Genomic DNA, 18,187 nt, shown 5'->3' on the forward strand with positions numbered 1-18,187 from the left:
GCTAAGCAGCGCTTTTCGCCTGCTCCATTAACCCCCAAAGGCTCTTTTAAGAGCCACCCACCCCCTCAATATGAGACCAATTCCATAGCGAGTTGACCTCGCGTGCTGCGTTGTTTTTTCCTTACGTTGTATCGTGAACGCGCCGGAGATTGAGCGCGACTCTTTCTCTCCCCATCGTCACGAGTGTGCACATCCAGGGCCAATTTCTATTGTTAATACATACATGATCATTTGTTTTAGTTTAATTTAACCGTTATACAGGGGAAACACACTGAGACCAAGGCCTCTTTTACAGGTGCACCCTGTCCACAATATTTACACGAACAAAACAACACAGTTCAATACAGGAATCAATACATCATATACAACCACAATATTTCTTTTAATAATCACATTTTTCACCGAGGAGGTCCTCAATTAACACCCTAAATTGCCCAAGTGGCACCAGAACATCCAACTGATTTATTTTTTCTGTAGATTTGTTCCAGCAGTTGGCTGCACCAAAACTAAAAGCGGGTTTACCCAATTTGTTGGGGACCCGGGGAACCTCAAGAGTTAACCAACTCTCAGAACGAGTAATGAAGAGATCTATGGGGTTTTAACAAGGTCCAGCCAACCTTTTGATAAAGGATGCAGTGATGATTATTACAACCATCTCCTGTGATAAACCAAAGGGTGCTATGGTAGATGACATCTGCTTTCTTCCATTCAGGGAAAGGCACGATCTATACAAAAGAAGCCAACCTTACATTTTAGCTTTTTAATAAGCTTCTCTATATGTTTTCTGAACGTCAAGTCTTTGTCAAACCAAATGCCCAGGTATTTATAAGCGGGGACGCTCAATGGGGGCACCACCTAAAGTACATATGCATGAATCAGATGCATTTTTCCTTTGAATTGGTAAATAACATATATTGTCTTTCCAAAATTAAGCACCGACCTCAGCCCAACAAATGCTCTCTGCAGGACAGTGAATGCAGACAGTAGCTCAGAAAGATCCTGGTTAGTCTTGGGGGCAATAGCATATACAACAGTGTCATCTGCGTATAGATGCTGTTTACAATTATTTACAGATAATCCAATATTGTTTATGTGAATAGTGAAAAGAACCGAACCAAGAATTGATCCTTGTGGAACACCCTTCGTTATGTCCAGAAAAACAGATTTAACACCATCAAACCATCTACATGAAGCCTGATCCAGGCCTATTTCAGACAACCTCTGAATGAGTATGTGATGGTCGACCGTATCTAATGCCTTGGAGAGATCTATAAATAAAACAGCACAATGTTGTTTTCTGATCTTTTTCTGGCAATTTAACACATCATCTAAGACGAGTGTAGCAGCTGAGGACGGTGCTATGACCAGGTCTAAAGCCAGACTGGTGCACATTTAGAATAGAATGAAAAGATAACAAGGTTCTGAGCTGGGAGTTGATCAGGGACTCCTCTGGAAAGGCAAGGTCGCTTAAAACATAACAACAATAAGAAGAAGAAGAAGAAGAAGAATATCCTTTGGATAGTGGTAGTTATCTAGGTCGGAGGGGTCACACATCTATGGAGAGGGAGCACATGGGCTGCCTTCCAAACCTTGGGGATAGCACCTGAGATGCAATAGGCCATCAAGCAGATCAGCCTCAATGGATTTTTTTTTTTTTTTACATACATTTTAATTATTTATTTATTTAATAATTAGTTAAACGGTGCCAAACAGCATGCACATACGGGTAATCTAGTACTATCAAGAAATTAGCCTACCACCACTTCAAGACATGACCAACAGCCCATCTGTCTATCGATAAAATGCCTTCATATCATCCCGATGAAAATAGTCTGACCAAATCTGTGTGACAGGTGTGCAGTGACAGGTGTGCAGTTTGACAGCTTTATTAGGCCTGTGTTTCCATTTAACTTGACGACCCATTTGTTTATGAATTCCTGCATTTGTGCACACTTGGTCTTCTTTTAACCTGTTTTATTCCGATCTCCAGACTTTATTTAATCTCTTTTTATGTGAAGCACGTTATAACCTGTTTTGGGGGGAAAAAGTGCTACGTAAATAAAGTGTTTATTAGCGAGAGAATTATGCAACTGTAAGGCTACTTAGTCTATTCTAGTCATAAGTCATCCTTAGGTTGTTGATATTTTCGTCGTCTTCATCGTCAGACATTTATGAATACATGAATACAACGCTCTTCAAGAGGGACGACACAAGTCACAGGACACCAATCAAAGGTTTATCGTATGTCAGGAGGAGTGGTTACAATGCTGGTAATATATGGCAATTGATTGTGGAGTCTTCCTCACTGTAGACATCCCAATCAGCGGAGATCACCGTACCAGGTGTAAATCAACAAGGCCGAGCCAAGGAGCGCCAGCACCCCGGTCTAAGAAGACCCACAAACACGTGGAGAGAGGAGAGACACTGACTCCGTCACCATCCCGAAACAACACCTAGGGACAAATTATTTTTATTAATTGATTTTAATTGTGTTTCATTTTATGATTAAAATTTTTTTAAGGCTACTATTTTATCTATTTTAGAAGCCTAATAATATTCATCATAAGGCTGCTAATATATATCCTCGAGACGGACGACACGCGTCACAGTGCACCAATCAAAAGATCATCGTGTCAGGAGTGATTATAATGCTAGTGATAATATCGCAATTGATTATGGAGGCTTCTTCACAGTAGATATGCACTAACCATAGCCTATGGCTTTCGCCTGTCCTGTCCAGATGAATATGAAGAAGAGGAGAGGGACACCATCCCGAAAAAACACCTAAAGGGACAAGCTCCCAGCCCCGTCCCGGCGACTGTGTTTTACGGCTACCAAAAGAGCTCACATTTAAAACACCCCGCACCACATCGGGGGACCCTCAACCTTTGTACTCCCTCGCCAGGCAACCTGGCTACCTGGATAACGAGCGCTGGTCGCAATCGTATGCACTTTTAGTCACTTTAGGAGACAAATAGCACAGGAAAAGCTGTGCGCACCGCTCCCTCCGACGGTCCAACGGTGGGGTTTTGAGCGAGTCACAACAAAACACACGAGTCCTTCGCGGCCCACATGACTTTATTCTGAACAGAGGCAAGTCTGCTCGCTGGCCCGTTCGGATTTGGACCTCAACTCTGCTCCACCGCTGATTTTTGACCCGTTATTCGCGAGGAGAAAACACAGACGCCAGAGCATTTCGGCAGTTAAGACTGCTGAGCAGGGATGGTTGAGTCTGCATGGTTCTCATGCCACGTTTAAGGACAGCCCTCTACTCCGGGTTGAGCTTCATTCGCACAGAGCAGCTTTGCAGACTCACTTGTAGCCCTGCGAGTTGGTATACCGGAACAAACGAGACTTTTCACAGACATGGCAGAAGTCGCACCAGAACCAGCCCCCGCCGCCGCCGCCGCGCCGGCCAAGGCACCCAAGAAGAAGGCAGCAGCCAAGCCCAAGAAAGCCGGCCCCAGCGTCGGCGAGCTCATCGTCAAGGCCGTGTCCGCATCAAAGGAGAGGAGCGGCGTGTCCCTGGCCGCGCTAAAGAAGAGCCTGGCGGCCGGTGGCTACGACGTGGAGAAGAACAACAACCGCGTCAAGGTCGCCGTCAAGGCCCTCGTCAACAAGGGCACTCTGCTCCAGGTCAAGGGCACCGGTGCCTCCGGCTCCTTCAAGCTCAACAAGCAGGCCGTTGAGGTGGTCAAGAAGCCGGCGAAGAAAGCCATCGCCCCGAAACCCAAGAAGGCGGTCACAAAGAAGCCTGCCGCGGCCAAGAAGCCCAAGAAGGCAGTAGCAACGAAGCCCGCCGCCGCCCCTAAGAAGTCTCCTAAGAAGGCAAAGAAGCCCGCGGCAGCCACTAAGAAACCCACCAAGAGCCCCAAGAAGGTCAAGAAGGCCACACCGGTCAAGAAGGCTCCGGCTAAGAGCCCCAAAAAGGCCGCCAAGGTAACCAAGCCCAAGGCAGCCAAACCCAAGGCAGCCAAGCCCAAAGCAGCCAAGCCCAAGGCAAAGAAGGCAGCCCCGAAGAAGAAGTAAACATTCAAGCAGTGTTCATTCCGACACCAAAAAGGCTCTTTTAAGAGCCACCCACCTTTCCATAAAAACGCGCATTTTCATCCATGACGACAGAAAGAAATTCAAGTCGAGTGTATTTTTTAGAAAGTATTTTACACCAATCTCAACCACTGACCTATACACACGAGAATAATAGTTCTTCAGACTGTAATGGCAGCAATGAGTGATTAGACAACATGGGCAAGTTTACATATAATACTTTTACGCACACTATATAATGCCTCAATCGGTAGGTCTGTCTGCGGGAGAGAGGGGGAAGGAAGAGGATGGGGGGTATGCCAGAGTCCACAAAATTGCTTTTAATATCAACATATACAGATGCAGTTCCTCTTTCCGATACACCATTATGTTACATTTGGATAGAAATGCGCGGGCGATAACAGTCAACTTTTCGCTGTAAGGTCAGTCAGGAGTAGCTGGGATAGCCTAATGCACTTCGCAACTTAGTATATTATTATTATGTTTTATAGTATATACTAGTTTTAGTATATTACGTGGGATGAGTTTGATTTTAACTTTGATTTCTGGCGCGCGAGGGAGACTCACAAAGACAGAAGTGAAACAGTCTCCGTTGATTGGATGGGGTGACATCGACCCGGTGGCCAATGAACGCCGTCAGGGCGAGCTATAAGAACGACACTTGAAGAGGAGAGATTATTTTCGCAAACGCTTTTCTTTAACTGGATCGAAACCCGACTGAATCGTAACCATGTCAGGAAGAGGCAAAACCGGAGGCAAGGCCAGGGCGAAGGCAAAGACCCGTTCCTCCCGCGCTGGACTTCAGTTCCCGGTGGGTCGTGTACACAGGCTCCTACGCAAAGGTAACTATGCCCAGCGTGTGGGCGCTGGCGCACCGGTCTACCTGGCCGCCGTGCTCGAGTACCTGACTGCTGAGATCCTGGAGTTGGCCGGCAACGCCGCCCGCGACAACAAGAAGACTCGTATCATCCCCCGTCACCTGCAGTTGGCCGTCCGTAACGACGAGGAGCTGAACAAACTGCTGGGCGGTGTGACCATCGCTCAGGGTGGTGTGCTGCCCAACATCCAGGCAGTGCTGCTCCCCAAGAAGACGGAGAAGCCCGTCAAAGCCAAGTAAATACCACCGCGGCTTCAGTTCCTCAACCCCAAAGGCTCTTTTAAGAGCCAACCACTTGTCTCTCCAAAACTGCAATGCCTCCATCACTGAACGGTTTGTGTGGGCAATGACTAATCTACACTTAGTTTCATTTCACGGTCATGGATGAGGTAGATTAAACGACCCATAAACGCTTAAGACACTTCACTGATTTCGTCTCGCGTTGCCGACCAACGTGATGTGCGACTATTTCAGCGTAATATTCAAGATTATTTTTCACGCTGCCAAAAAATAAACTCCATTTATTACACAATGAATTAATGGTCTATGGTCACAACCACATTTATTAATTTTCAGCCAATTAATAAGAGCCAACCACTTGTCTCTGTAAAAGTGCAACGCATCACTCCATCCACTTGGTGCGTAATGAGTAGCTTACGGTACCTCATGTTGTGAAATGCCGTCATTTAATTTCACGGTCAAATGCGCGTACATGAGGCAGAGAAAACGCACCCACAACACGGTTAGACACTTCCTTGTTTTGGTCTCGTGGTGTTGCCAAATAACATTCCCCTCGTGATGTGTGTGACTGTTTCAGTGTTCCATTCAAAATAACATTCAGTCCTTCATCATCATAGGGTTTCAAAACATCACCCGTCCTTATGTAGTGAACCTTGTTCTTCAATATGTAATTTAAGGTTGTTTGGTTGATCTTTTTTATAAGCAGAGCGGGGACAACTAATGATGATACTATAGATAAAGGATAGAAATAAGGATATATATTTGAAGCCTGTTAATAGCTTTGGCTTTGAGGGGGGGGCGGGGGGGGGAGGGGGCAAACAAAGGAAGCGCGGCAAGGGTTTAAAGGTTTGAATTTATGGCGGCAAGGAGGTGGAATGGGCTCGTGTCCAATGGCAGCCGGAGAAGGAGGTGACAACGGGCCAATGAGCTCGTCTATAGTCGCCATCCAATCGGGGCACGACCGGGGCTTTATAAACTTAACACGGAGTCTACTTAACACTATCTACACTCCAACTGTAAAAGAAGGAAGTTAGCGCCATGGCCAGAACCAAGCAAACCGCTCGTAAATCCACCGGTGGTAAAGCCCCCAGGAAGCAGCTCGCCACCAAGGCTGCCCGTAAAAGCGCCCCTGCCACCGGCGGCGTGAAGAAGCCTCACCGTTACAGACCCGGCACCGTGGCTCTGAGGGAGATCCGTCGTTACCAGAAATCCACCGAGCTGCTGATCCGCAAGCTGCCTTTCCAGCGCCTGGTGAGAGAAATCGCCCAGGATTTCAAGACCGACCTGCGCTTCCAGAGCTCGGCTGTGATGGCCCTGCAGGAGGCTAGCGAGGCCTACCTGGTTGGTCTGTTCGAGGACACCAACCTGTGCGCCATCCACGCCAAGAGAGTGACCATCATGCCCAAAGACATCCAGCTGGCCCGCCGCATCCGTGGAGAGCGCGCCTAAAATGACCAGACTATGATCTAAAACAAATCCCCAAAGGCTCTTTTAAGAGCCATCTCAATATTTCCCTCAAAGGCGTGTTTCCATTTACCACCCGAGTGGTCCATGAATCTTATAGGTCACACGACGTGACTCAGAGTAGCCTACAGGGAGGCTGACCGTAGTTATACAACACCTGAAATAAAGGTAGGCCAGTTTAAAATAGTGAAAGGCCTTGATGTAGGTAAATTCATGGTTATGGCCTAATAGATGAAAGCAATGAGAAGGAATTATGTAAATAATACGAATTAAACAAGAGCTAGTCAGTTTATTCCGTACACCACGGAAATAAAGACAACTTCAGTGATTTGCTTGGGCTAAAACGTAATGGTGGCGCTCGGAGGACATCTCGTGGCCAAAACGCGGTCCGTTAAATGTGAAGTACATACTGAGTTCTGCTGGCGTCTGATTAACGAAGCATGGTGGCCAGCATACTATGGCGTGTTAATTAGGTATTGGAAGGAAATTGTTCTAAATAATTTGTATGCACAATTTCAGAAATTCTGTATGTTGTGCTATGTTTGTTTTCAATAACCATCGACTGCAGAGTGCCTTTAAAGACCGGTAGAACATTAAATATGCCGTTGTAAGTGAATGACCATTCAAAGTCTATGGGGTTTGACAGGTGGGTGGCTGAAATGGCACCATCCTTTTTTGTTCATCTACTGAACTGCACGTACACCCTCTCGACCAATCTGGAGTGATTGTTGTGTTCTCGAACTCGACGAGTCACTCGGATGCTTCGTATTGTAGCTTTCCTTCTCACTCAGCAGATGTCGCTTCCTTTAACGGTTTCGTAGATAGAGCTAGCGTTAACAGTTACGAAGGCTACTTCGATTGATGTAGGACATAACTTGTAGGACATAACTTCCATCCGCAAGGTTACAGGTCAATAGAATTGTGGAAATGGCGGTGACTGATTGTTCTCCAACTCCAGGCCAAGCAGAAGAGCTGTTGGTGATGGAGCGCAGGGCCACAGCCAGTGAGGGTCAGGTGAGGGAGCTGAGAGGAGACATGAAGGAGCTGAGAGAAGAGCTGAAGGAACAGAAAGTAGAGCTGGGCGTCACCCTGACGGAACTGCAGTTCTACAAGAACAAGGTTGAGGAACTGGAGAGGGTGAGACCAACACTGACCTTCTAAACCATACTAGTGTTACCATGTAATGTCATGCTTTACTGTTTGCTGTAGCAGTGAGGTCATGTTCTGAGTGTATGTTTTTAAATGACAACATCCATTACCTTTCTGAATCGTTTTACCATAATACAAGACAGTGTATTGCTTGACATGAAGACAATCAATATTCCCGTGTTCTCAGCGAGGCGAAAGGTGGCGCTCTCTGCTTCTTTAAGTGCTCCACTAGGACCCGTCGGCCCCAACATCGCCCAGTCCTACAGCTCGACAGGTACCGCTGACACACACACAATATACACATGAATGAATGCATGCATGAATCATTTACATTTACATTTATGGCATTTAGCAGACGCCTTTATCCAAAGCGACAAACAAACAAAACAAATACATTTGTCTAAGTAAGTGAATCATCTATCCAACAGTCATCATAAGACAAAGTAATCAATGCTCACACCAGGGGCCATTGGCAGTCGTAATGCCAGAAGCCAATTTTTATTTTATTATTATTATTGAATATATTTATTTGTATTTATTTTTGTATTTAGTATAGATTATTTAGTATAAAAAAATACATACAAAGGTTATCTTGTTGGATTCTGGAAGAAGAACACAATAAAGCCATTGAACAGAGACATTATTTCCATTGTGGTCCTCTCAGTAAGGTCACTCGTGGGGTCAGCTACAGGGACTGTGTTCAGCGTTGTTGCTAACAGTAATGTTGCTCGAGTGCCTAGGAGACACAGACAGTGTTGATCTCTCTCTGCTTTCCTCTGATACAGGATTCCTCACAGCACCAGTGAGAGGAGTCTACTACTTCAGATTCATCGCCATGGATGACGACAGCTCATCATGGATTCATGTGTACTTGTATAGGAATAACCAACAGATGATGCATGTATCACAGAGGACTTATGCAGGGAGTCGGTATGTGTCCAGTGGGCTGACTCTACAGCTGGAGGAGGGGGACTCCAATCAGGCTGCAGCGTCTATGATCATGGAAATAACCACACCACCTTCAGTGGCTTCCTGCTCTTCCCTGTGTGAAGAGAAGCGGTCCTGATGAATCCAGGTGAAAAGTGTAGAGAGTTCCAAGAGCTTCTAATGTTCCTCTGACAACTTTCCATTAAACGTGACGTAATAAGAAATGACACTGACTGGTTGTGATGTGTTGACGTGTGTCTTTCAGCACCAGAGTATGATATGATAACAGTATCGGTGAGTGTCATGAAGGCCCTCATTGCAAGTGGGGTTGTGGTTGTGTCATGATTGTCATTCTGTCTGTCGGGGGTCACAAGTCATCAGACTATGGGTTCCATTTTAAGGCGTGAGCTGAGGGGTCGATCGCTGCCTGGAGTATGTTTGGTTTTTTTGGGGGGGGGGATTTAACCCTTTAAATAAGAAAAGGGTCATGCACAGCCCTAGTCCGATATATCAACCTCGTTGGATAGGATAACACAACCTTTGTTGAATAACACAGCCCTCGTTGGATATATGAACTCTTGTTGCGTAACATATATCCGACGAGGGCTGTGTTATTCAACAAAGCCTGATATATCCAACCAAGGCTATCAGCCTTTGTTAGTCGACACAGCCCTCGTTGGATATATGAACTAGTGATGGCGAGATGAAGCTTCTTGAAGCGTTGAAGCTTTCCATCCAATTGTTTCACACATGGGCCGAAGCTTCACGGTGCTTTATTTGCTCTACTGCGCCATCAAGTGGACAATAAATGTGGCGAGGCTTCGAACGTCATCACATACGTCATCGAAACAAGCCTCGATAAACGCTTCACAAAAACCTTCCTGGATTACTCGACACACGCCTCGCAGCCTCGGTTTAATCTCGCCATCACTAATATGAACTCTTGTTGCGTAACATAGCCCCGGTTGGATGTATCAGGCTTTGTTGAATAAAACAGCCCTCGTAACATATCCTTTGTTGTCTTTCAACTTTCTCTTATCCAACCAATGGTAGGTGCGAGGACTCTCAGCCAAACCCAGGCATATAAAAGCCCTGACATGAGGCTTCGAGAGGTTTATCACCAGCTAAATTTGAAATTTAAAGCCAGAATTGATAGGTTGCTTAATCAAATTCTGAATGACTGGAAAACATGGTTGAATGGGGCTGTACGCTACTCTTTACTCCAGCAGGTGGGGCCATTTAGTCGATGTTAAAGCCTCCTACCGCTGTTGTGCAGCCAGAGGCTGCTGCTACCAGATCCCCCGGGCTTCCTCTTTCTACTTCTCTCCTCTTTCTCTCCTCTCCCCTTCTTCTCCTCCTCTTTCTCCTTCTCTCCTCCTCTCCCCTTCTTCTCCTCCCCTCCTTCCTCTGAATCAATCTCTCTCCAGGTTTCCTTTCCTTCGTATCCAGTGAAATGAGAACAACAGTGACGGCTGATTTCAGATGAAAAAGAAGCAGACAAGGAACAGCTCAGTTGAAAGAAAACAAAATGTTTTATTTAGAAATTCACAGTTTTTCTAATGGCACTACATTGTTGTAGTTACACTCGCTCCTGCTCAAAAACACTGTGCAGCTCTTCCTCAGAGTAATCACAGAGAGAGGGAGAGAGAAAGACAGAGAGAGAGAGAGAGAGAGATAGAAGCTTTGAAAGAAAGCACTTGACATACAAGGTATAGTATAGAAAATAAACAAAACAAAGGCATGAGGAGTTATACAAAGTGCACACTGAGCTCCTAGACAACAAGGGCCAATCTCTAATCATTGTGTTATGGGAATACGCAGATTCAAAAGTAGTCTCTCTCTCACACACACATCAAGAGAACAACATAGCAACACTCTCGCATGCACACACACTTACACACGCTCGCAGACGAGGATAGTTCATACACATTCACAAAAACATGGGGGGGTACAAAAACAAAGAGGGTCATGATTCGCCGGGGTGTGTGGAACTCACACAGAATGGTGCATTCCGTACCCATCCTCAAAACATTCCCTTTACTTAATAGATCCACACATGATTCACTCCTTAGGAACCACAACCTTCGCTCCAGGTGGGCCGCAGACCTGCAGTCATTGAACAACACGAACCAACCAACCAACGCGAAGACGTCGCTCAGAGGGTCACGCCTGGTCCGATGACCCTTCGGTTCTCGTCGCTGCATGGAAGTGGTTAAAAACGGGTGCATTAAGAAGCTCGGCCCTACATAGACTTTGTGAACTGACCTGTGGTAGGGTTAGAGGTCAGAGTTGAGTGTAGAGGGGGGTAGATATGTGAGAGGGGAAAGGAGGGGGGGGGGGACCCAGGAGTCTGGTCTTTAGAGGTAATGGAGATGCAGAGGGAGGAGTGTGGTGTCTTTACTTTATATTACAAAGAGGACAGCCTCTGTCTCAGGCAGTCAGCTACCAACCCAACCTAGAGCCTGTCAGAACACACACACACACACACACAGGGAAATCAGGAACACTATTTTTCACATTGGCAACTTATCAAGAACAGCCATCAGAAATGACTGTTCTCCCCTGATTCTTCAATGTTGTGCCAATCACAAGACACACACACAGACAGAAACAGACATTAACAGAGACAGAAACAGACATTAACAGCCCACTGACAGTCCAACCTCATATGTCCTTACTTTCACTTCCCAAAGGCCCGAGAACAACAACCTAACTCCCACTCCTCTCATAAACTGGCGTGGTCAGTGTGTTGAATGTCATTATATGATCCCAGCCAGAACGGTAAAGGTTACACCTGTATCCCACCTGTGTGAAATGCCTGTTAGCTTAGCGGAAGAGGTTTAGGTGACAGTAGCAGTGCTTGTGTCCAGAAAATCCAGCCATTAAAAAAAAAAAGAAGAAAGAAAACATCTCTTGTGAAGCAAGAGTTGCATTACATTTTTTTTATTTATTTTTTTGTACGAAATGTGCGATATAAATAAAGTTTGAACAAAAGACAACAACAAAGGTGGACAACTGCATGTACCAGCCAGTGAAGAATATACAACATGCGACAGTACCATGAAAAAGTGTGTGTGTGTGTGTGTGTTTATTGCGACAAGTATTATTATCTGTAGCGTTCACACACACCCCTGGGATTCTGTACGCACGTGCCGTTGAGAAGCCAGGACCTGTACTAAACAGTATACCTGCAGACACAGGGAGGACTGCCTTTAAATAAATAAATAGATAAATAAAACAGGTCTCTTAGCGCCCCCTGCAGGATCCCAGGGGTGTGACGGTGGATGGGGAAGATGCCTCGAGATTCCGATCTGAGTCCTGTTCCCCTTAATGCTTTCTATGAGGATTGAGGGAAGATCAACTGATCCTAGATGAGTCCCTCGCCCCCTGGTGGTGGATGTGTTCTCGTACACACAGTGACTTCTTCAGACTAAACTGATCCTAGATGAGTCCCTCGCCCCCTGGTGGTGGATGAGAACTATCGGCTCTCAGCGTGACTTGTGTGTAAACAAAATAAAATAAAATAAAAAATAACGTATGACTGGATTCTGTCTCCCATATGGTCACATTATGCCGAAATAACCGGCTTATTCAGCACAATATCCCTTTACTCTTGGCCGGGTGTGTGTGTGTGGGTGTATGTGTATGTGAATGTGAATGTGAATGTGTATGTGTGTGTGTGTGTGTGTGTGTGTGTGTGTGTGTGTGTGTGTGTGTGTGTGTGTGTGTGTGTGTGTGTGTGTGTGTGTGTGTGTGTGTGTGTGTGAATGTGTGTGTGTGTGTGTGTGTGGTGTATATACACGTAGTTCGGGCCCAGCCTGGACTACCCTTCGAGGTCTGTCTGATGAGAGAGAATAGCTATGTAAACCAGTATGATTCATAAATAATCCTCCATTGTATTAGAGGTGGAGTCATATGGGCTAGAGACAGACAGACAGACAGACAGACAGACAGACAGACAGACAGTAAAACCACCCTGTGTGTGATTCTTCATTCAACTCCTTTAAATAGGGTTGGTTTTGGACTGCCTAAGAGAGAGGGCCTGTGGTATGCGATGGGTTAACACTCATGGTCCCATACGCAGGACAGCAGCAGCGGTGTTAGAGTTGAACAATAGACAGAATGAACAGAATGTGGAAGTGGAGGACAGAAGGAAAATGGAGGGAGGAGGAGGAGGGGGAAGTAGAGAAGTAGCTTGTCCTGCTGCACAGTTTCTTTGACTACGCCACATTTCATCTGTACGAGCAGCTTCATACCTCCAGAGGCCCAAGGAGAGGCAGGGGACTAGAGTTGGAGCTCTGCCCAGCTAGCACCTCTCCTCCCTGGGTACATGGGATGGGACATGAGCCACTGACGCCCACCTCTGATGGAGCAATGTGCTTGTCCAGGAGAAAAACAGCTCACCCACATTTCAATGTCTATATTCAGATGTTACACCCCACCCACCATATCGTCTCTCTCTCCAAAAAAAAAAAAAAAAAAACAATCCTTCGAGTTTAGGTTTTTTGTTTTGTTTTGTTTTTTCTCTCCCATCAGTGAGAACTCCAGAACAGATAAAAAAAGGCACATGACCGTGGAGAGGTCTCTGATTGGTGGGGGTAATGGTTGAGGAGGGGTGGGTTGTTGCTGGGCTACTGTTGGATTGGTGTCCGTGTTCCACTGTGGGTCGGGTGGAAATGTGGTTCTGTGATGCGGTGAGACCACACCCCTTCACTCCACCCTTGCTTAGTCTACTACAAGGGTGGGTGTGTGTGTGTGTGTGTGTGTGTGTGTGTGTGTTTACACGTAAGATGTGTAAAATGTATAAAGTGTAAAACCACAGGTGTGTGTGTGTGTGTGTGTGTGTGTGCGTATATATATATAGATATATATTCAGACGTGTCCTGTGACTCCGATGGTCCCCACGCTGATCTCCTTGTTTCCCTTCATCAGCTGCTGCAGCGTGGGCAGAGAGGGAACGCTGCCCACTGTCTGCCTGGAGGAGAAGTGCAGCTCTGACTGCCGCGAACGCCGGCGTTTCACCGAACGCTTCTCCTGGCGGGACGAGGAGGGGGGGAGGGGGAGGGAGCGGGAGAGGGGGAGGGCCCGGCCGTTAAACAGGCCGGGGAGGGAGGAGGAGGAGGAGGATGGGGGGAGGAAGGGGGAGGGAAGGGGGAGATGGCCAGTGTAGGACTCCTCAGAGTGGGTGGAGGAGCTACAGCTGCTGCTCTCCGAGGGGAAGTCCTTGGAGGAGCAGGAGGAGAAGGCCATGTCCTCCAGCGGGGGAGGCAGGGGGGGAGGCGGAGGGGGAGGCGGGGGGGGAGGCGACGGGGCCGGTTGGAGGCCGTTGCACTTGGGAACCCCGTTGGCGAGCGGAGCGGAGGGGGCGAACCCCATCAGGGACTCCACGGGCTCTGACGCGGCCTTCGTTTTACAACGCTTCTTCTGTAGGAATGGAGAGAGAGAGAGAGAGAGAGAGAAAGAGAGAGAAAGAAAGAGAGAGAGAGAGAGAGAGAGAGAGAGAGAGAGAGAGAGAGAGAATAAAGGGAAGAGGTGGGTGAGGAGGAGAGGGGTGGGGGGGGGGGGGGGGGGAGTGGGGAGATTGATCAACATAAGGGTACAAAGCCAACCTCAGATGTACAGACATCTCTAAAGCATCGTTAACCACTTCTGTGCCAGACACTCTGCATGGGGCCAGCTACTGTTCCAACATCCTACACCAGAGAGACTCCACACAGAGAGACTACAGAGAGACTACACACAGGCCTCCATCACCGCCAATCTGTCTTAGTGCGGCTGAAGAGAGTGTGATTTGGTCCACTATGAGGGTTGCACACACAGGGCGGGGCAGGGCGGGGCAGGGCGGGGCGGGGCAGGGCAGGGCAGGGCGGGGACAAATGAGGGAGGGAATGATGGTTCGTCAAACCAAAGGCATAGGACCCCACCCATAACCCACCCATAGCGGAAAGCCATACGTATAGGCGACAGCCTGCACTGTTCCTGCTGGCCATAGAGTTAAAGCCCTAGAGGAGGACCCTGCTATCTTTCCCATTCACATTTGTGACATCATGGGGGGCGCCATGTCGTCGGCTAGGGTGGGACCTCCTATGAGCTTGGATCAACGCATGGTCTTCTTCTTCAGTAAGTTAAATCTATAGATTGTAAAATGGCTTTCAGGTGCATGGCGCCATCTACTGGTGCCAATAAATGACTGACCTGAGACACCGGAGCTGTGTTGATACTACAGGAGCGTACAGGACAGGACAGCAGGTGGCAGTGAACCACCAACATTGATTTCCACCACCTCAAATCACAGGAGATGAAGAAGATTGACTACATGGCGCCCCCCATCGGATCACAGTTCATTTAGGGGGAGTGCGCCCTCTAGTGGTTATAACTCCGATCTGACCCAACTAAACGTCATGGGAGTAAAGCGATACGCTGCCTGCCTGTCTGTCTGCCTGTCTGTCTGCCTGTCTGTCTGTCTGCCTGTCTGTCTGCCTGCCTGTCTGCCTGCCTGTCTGTCTGTCTGCCTGCCTGCCCGCCCGCCCGCCTGCCTGTCTGTCTGTCTGCCCACCTGCCTGCCCACCTGCCTGCCTGTCTGCCCGCCCACCAGTCCGGCCGTCTGCCCGTCTGTCTGCCTGCCTGCCCGCCTGCCCGCCCTGTGGACAACAGTCCCCTGGTGGACCACAGTCCCCTGGAGGACCACAGTCCACTGGAGGAGCAACCGTGTCAGCAGAGAAGTGGTTAACCTAGCAGGACATCCAGCACTAGAGAGGGGCTGAGTCCCAACACTCCTCAACAGCCTCCTTTCCTCCTCTCCTTCCCTTCAAAAGTACTGCTACTGCTAGGTAACACTCATCAATAAATAATAACACATTTCATTATTTTTTTAGCCGCTTTTCAAGGCGGTCGAGGTAGAAGGACCAGGCAGATTTACACAATACACAAAAAAAAGAAAACTGTCACTTTCATCCGACCTCTGACCTCTGAGGTCAGTGAGTCGTGGAGGAGAGGGCGGAGGTGGAGGAGAGGGCGGAGGTGGAGGAGAGTTGAGATGCAGCCCCCTAGTCCCACTGTCAACCAACAACAACAACACCACCACCACCAACACCAACACCCCACCTAAGATGGCCGCCAGGGCCCCAAACAGCAGCGGTCAGGAAATGGGAAACTGTACCTTTTTCTCTGGAGTAAACCTTAGAGGTTCTACAATGTACAAGTCATCAGGACCTACTGAACAGGGGAGAGAGGGGGGCCAGGTTAATGAATGGATGGAGGAGAACACAGGAACACATACATGTAAAAGCATGGAACGACCTTGCAAGTAGTATTACTCAGTACGAAGGAGTACAATCGTAGTGTTGCACACCCCTGATGGACTTCTGCCCGGGGTCACACCCCTGATGGACTTCTGCCCGGGGTCACACCCCTGATGGACTTCTGCCCGGGGTCACACCCCTGATGGACTTCTGCCCGGGGTCACAGACTGTTTGTACCTCAGGGGAGGCTGGTGGAGGTAGCAATCGGAGGATGGGCTCCTTGTAATGCATCGAATTTCTACCTCCGCCAGCCTCCCCAGATGTACATACACTAAATACAGTGCTCAACCTCCTAACGATCGAAATAAATGAAGTCTCCCAGATGGTCAACATTCTAGAGTGCCAAGGGTGACTTCATTCACCAAAAATGCAGAAACGATGATGCCTCATTTTGTAGCCAATCAGAGCGTTGTTGCTAGGTAAACGCCACATAGAACACTTGGCACTCTGGGTGGTGAGGGTTCCGGGAATCTTTGGCAGTTGGTGAGTTAAAGTTAACAACCATGGCTGAAGTGAGGACCAATAGCAGGGATCAGCTGTTATTCTCCTGTTGTTACTACTTGCAAATGTCTAACATGAGCCAGCCTGAAGAAGCATTGTGTTCCTAATAATATCCTCCTTTAGCCTGCATATGGAAACAAGCTGGCAATGACAGGCACTAAAGCCCAAGGGCAGCGCGCGCACACACACACACACACACACACACACACACACACACACACACACACACACACACACACACACACACACACAGCAGTTTTATGTTTCACAGCTGAATGGAAGGCTTTATTATTCCTTCAGAGCTGGAGCACGACAACCCCTGCTCTAGGCCATGTGTGGCTCTAGGACCGGAGCCTGAGGTTCTGCCCCCTACAGGCAGAGCAGCCAAACAGCAGGACACAACAGAGAGAGAGAGACCTGTGTCTTTTTCCTGCTTCAGCCTCTATGGGGATGAGCGAGGAGCAGCAGGATGGATAGAACAATGTAGGAGAGGTGGAGGAGAGGGAGAGATAGTGTGTGTGTGTGTGTGTGTGTGTGTGTGTGTGTGTGGACACACTTACCTTCTGTAGGCAGTTGAAAGGACTTAGAGCGAACGAGAGGACAGGATACCCGTCGCTTCAGACTCATATCATCATAGGAAGAGAAACACCTGAACGCACATACACACACACACACACACACACACACAGTCAGACACGCACGCACGCACACACACACACACAGACACACACACACACACACACACACAGAGTCAGACACGCACGCACACACACACACACACAGTCAGACACGCACGCACGCACACACACACACACAGACACACACACACACACACACACACAGAGTCAGACACGCACGCACACACACACACACACACAGTCAGACACGCACGCACGCACGCACACACAGACACGCACACAGTCACATACACACACACACACACACACACAGTGAATGACAGGATATGAAACCAACCAACGTGATCCAGCGTTCTATATTAAACACACGGGTATTAAACTGGGTGAAGGGGAACATCAGACATATCAGACCTACAAAACTAAAACAAAGCCCTCATAAACAATGTGTGTGTGCACGTGTGTGTGTGTGTGTGTCTTTGTGTGTGTGCGTGTGTCTGTCTGTGTGTGTGAGTGTGTGTGTGTGTGTGTACCTCTTTGGGCTGGGGTAGTGGTTGCTCTTGGGCAGGGCTCCAGGGTGAGTGTGTGTGTGTGTGTGTGTACCTCTTTGGGCTGGGGTAGTGGTTGCTCTTGGGCAGGGCTCCAGGGTGAGAGTGTGTGTGTGTGTGTGTGTGTGTGTACCTCTTTGGGCTGGGGTAGTGGTTGCTCTTGGGCAGGGCTCCAGGGTGAGTGTGTGTGTGTGTGTGTGTACCTCTTTGGGCTGGGGTAGTGGTTGCTCTTGGGCAGGGCTCCAGGGTGAGAGTGAGGCCGGGGGGAGGAGCTTCGGCAGCACTGCAGACACAGCAGGAGGCCCAGAGACAGACACAGGACCAGGGACACCACCAGGTAACTCTGCCTGTCCGACACCTGCACACACACACACACACACACACACATCTGTATAATACATCAGAGGAACCAAACGGTGGGTCTGTGTGTGTGTGTGTGTGAGTGTGAGTGTGTGTGTGTGTGTGTGTATGTGTGTGTGTTTGTGTATGTGTGTGTAC

At 48.2% G+C, this 18,187-nt stretch overlaps 4 protein-coding genes across 4 annotated transcripts in view; 3 read left to right on the forward strand and 1 right to left on the reverse strand.

Moving 5' to 3' along the window:
• Positions 1–3,362: 3,362 nt before the first annotated feature.
• Positions 3,363–4,052, forward strand: LOC310806000 (histone H1-like). The gene has a single exon (XM_083671925.1). It carries the CDS (start codon positions 3,367–3,369, stop codon positions 4,027–4,029), a length of 663 nt encoding a protein of 220 aa, XP_083528051.1. The 5' UTR covers positions 3,363–3,366; the 3' UTR covers positions 4,030–4,052.
• A 714-nt stretch (positions 4,053–4,766) lies between these two features.
• Positions 4,767–5,319, forward strand: LOC310806007 (histone H2A-like). The gene has a single exon (XM_083671932.1). The coding sequence runs from the start codon at positions 4,778–4,780 to the stop codon at positions 5,162–5,164; it is 387 nt and encodes a 128-aa protein (XP_083528058.1). The 5' UTR covers positions 4,767–4,777; the 3' UTR covers positions 5,165–5,319.
• An 883-nt stretch (positions 5,320–6,202) lies between these two features.
• Positions 6,203–6,613, forward strand: LOC310806005 (histone H3.2; the record flags this gene model as incomplete). The annotated part of the gene is made up of 1 exon (XM_083671930.1): positions 6,203–6,613. One exon carries the CDS (start codon positions 6,203–6,205, stop codon positions 6,611–6,613), a length of 411 nt encoding a protein of 136 aa, XP_083528056.1.
• Positions 6,614–10,223: 3,610 nt separating this feature from the next.
• suco (SUN domain containing ossification factor) overlaps positions 10,224–18,187 on the reverse strand; it is a 55,244-nt gene continuing 47,280 nt past the window's right edge. The window contains exons 20-23 of the mRNA XM_083671513.1: positions 17,893–18,047; positions 17,067–17,155; positions 15,864–15,919; positions 10,224–14,128 (exon numbers count right to left, since the gene is read on the reverse strand). Coding sequence (XP_083527639.1) covers positions 13,577–14,128; positions 15,864–15,919; positions 17,067–17,155; positions 17,893–18,047 — 852 coding nt within the window. The 3' untranslated portion in view covers positions 10,224–13,576. The remainder of the gene's footprint in view (positions 14,129–15,863; positions 15,920–17,066; positions 17,156–17,892; positions 18,048–18,187) is intronic.

Source organism: Argentina silus (genome assembly GCF_951799395.1).
Source record: "Argentina silus genome assembly, chromosome: 6".
NCBI classification, from domain to species: Eukaryota; Metazoa; Chordata; class Actinopteri; order Argentiniformes; family Argentinidae; genus Argentina; species Argentina silus.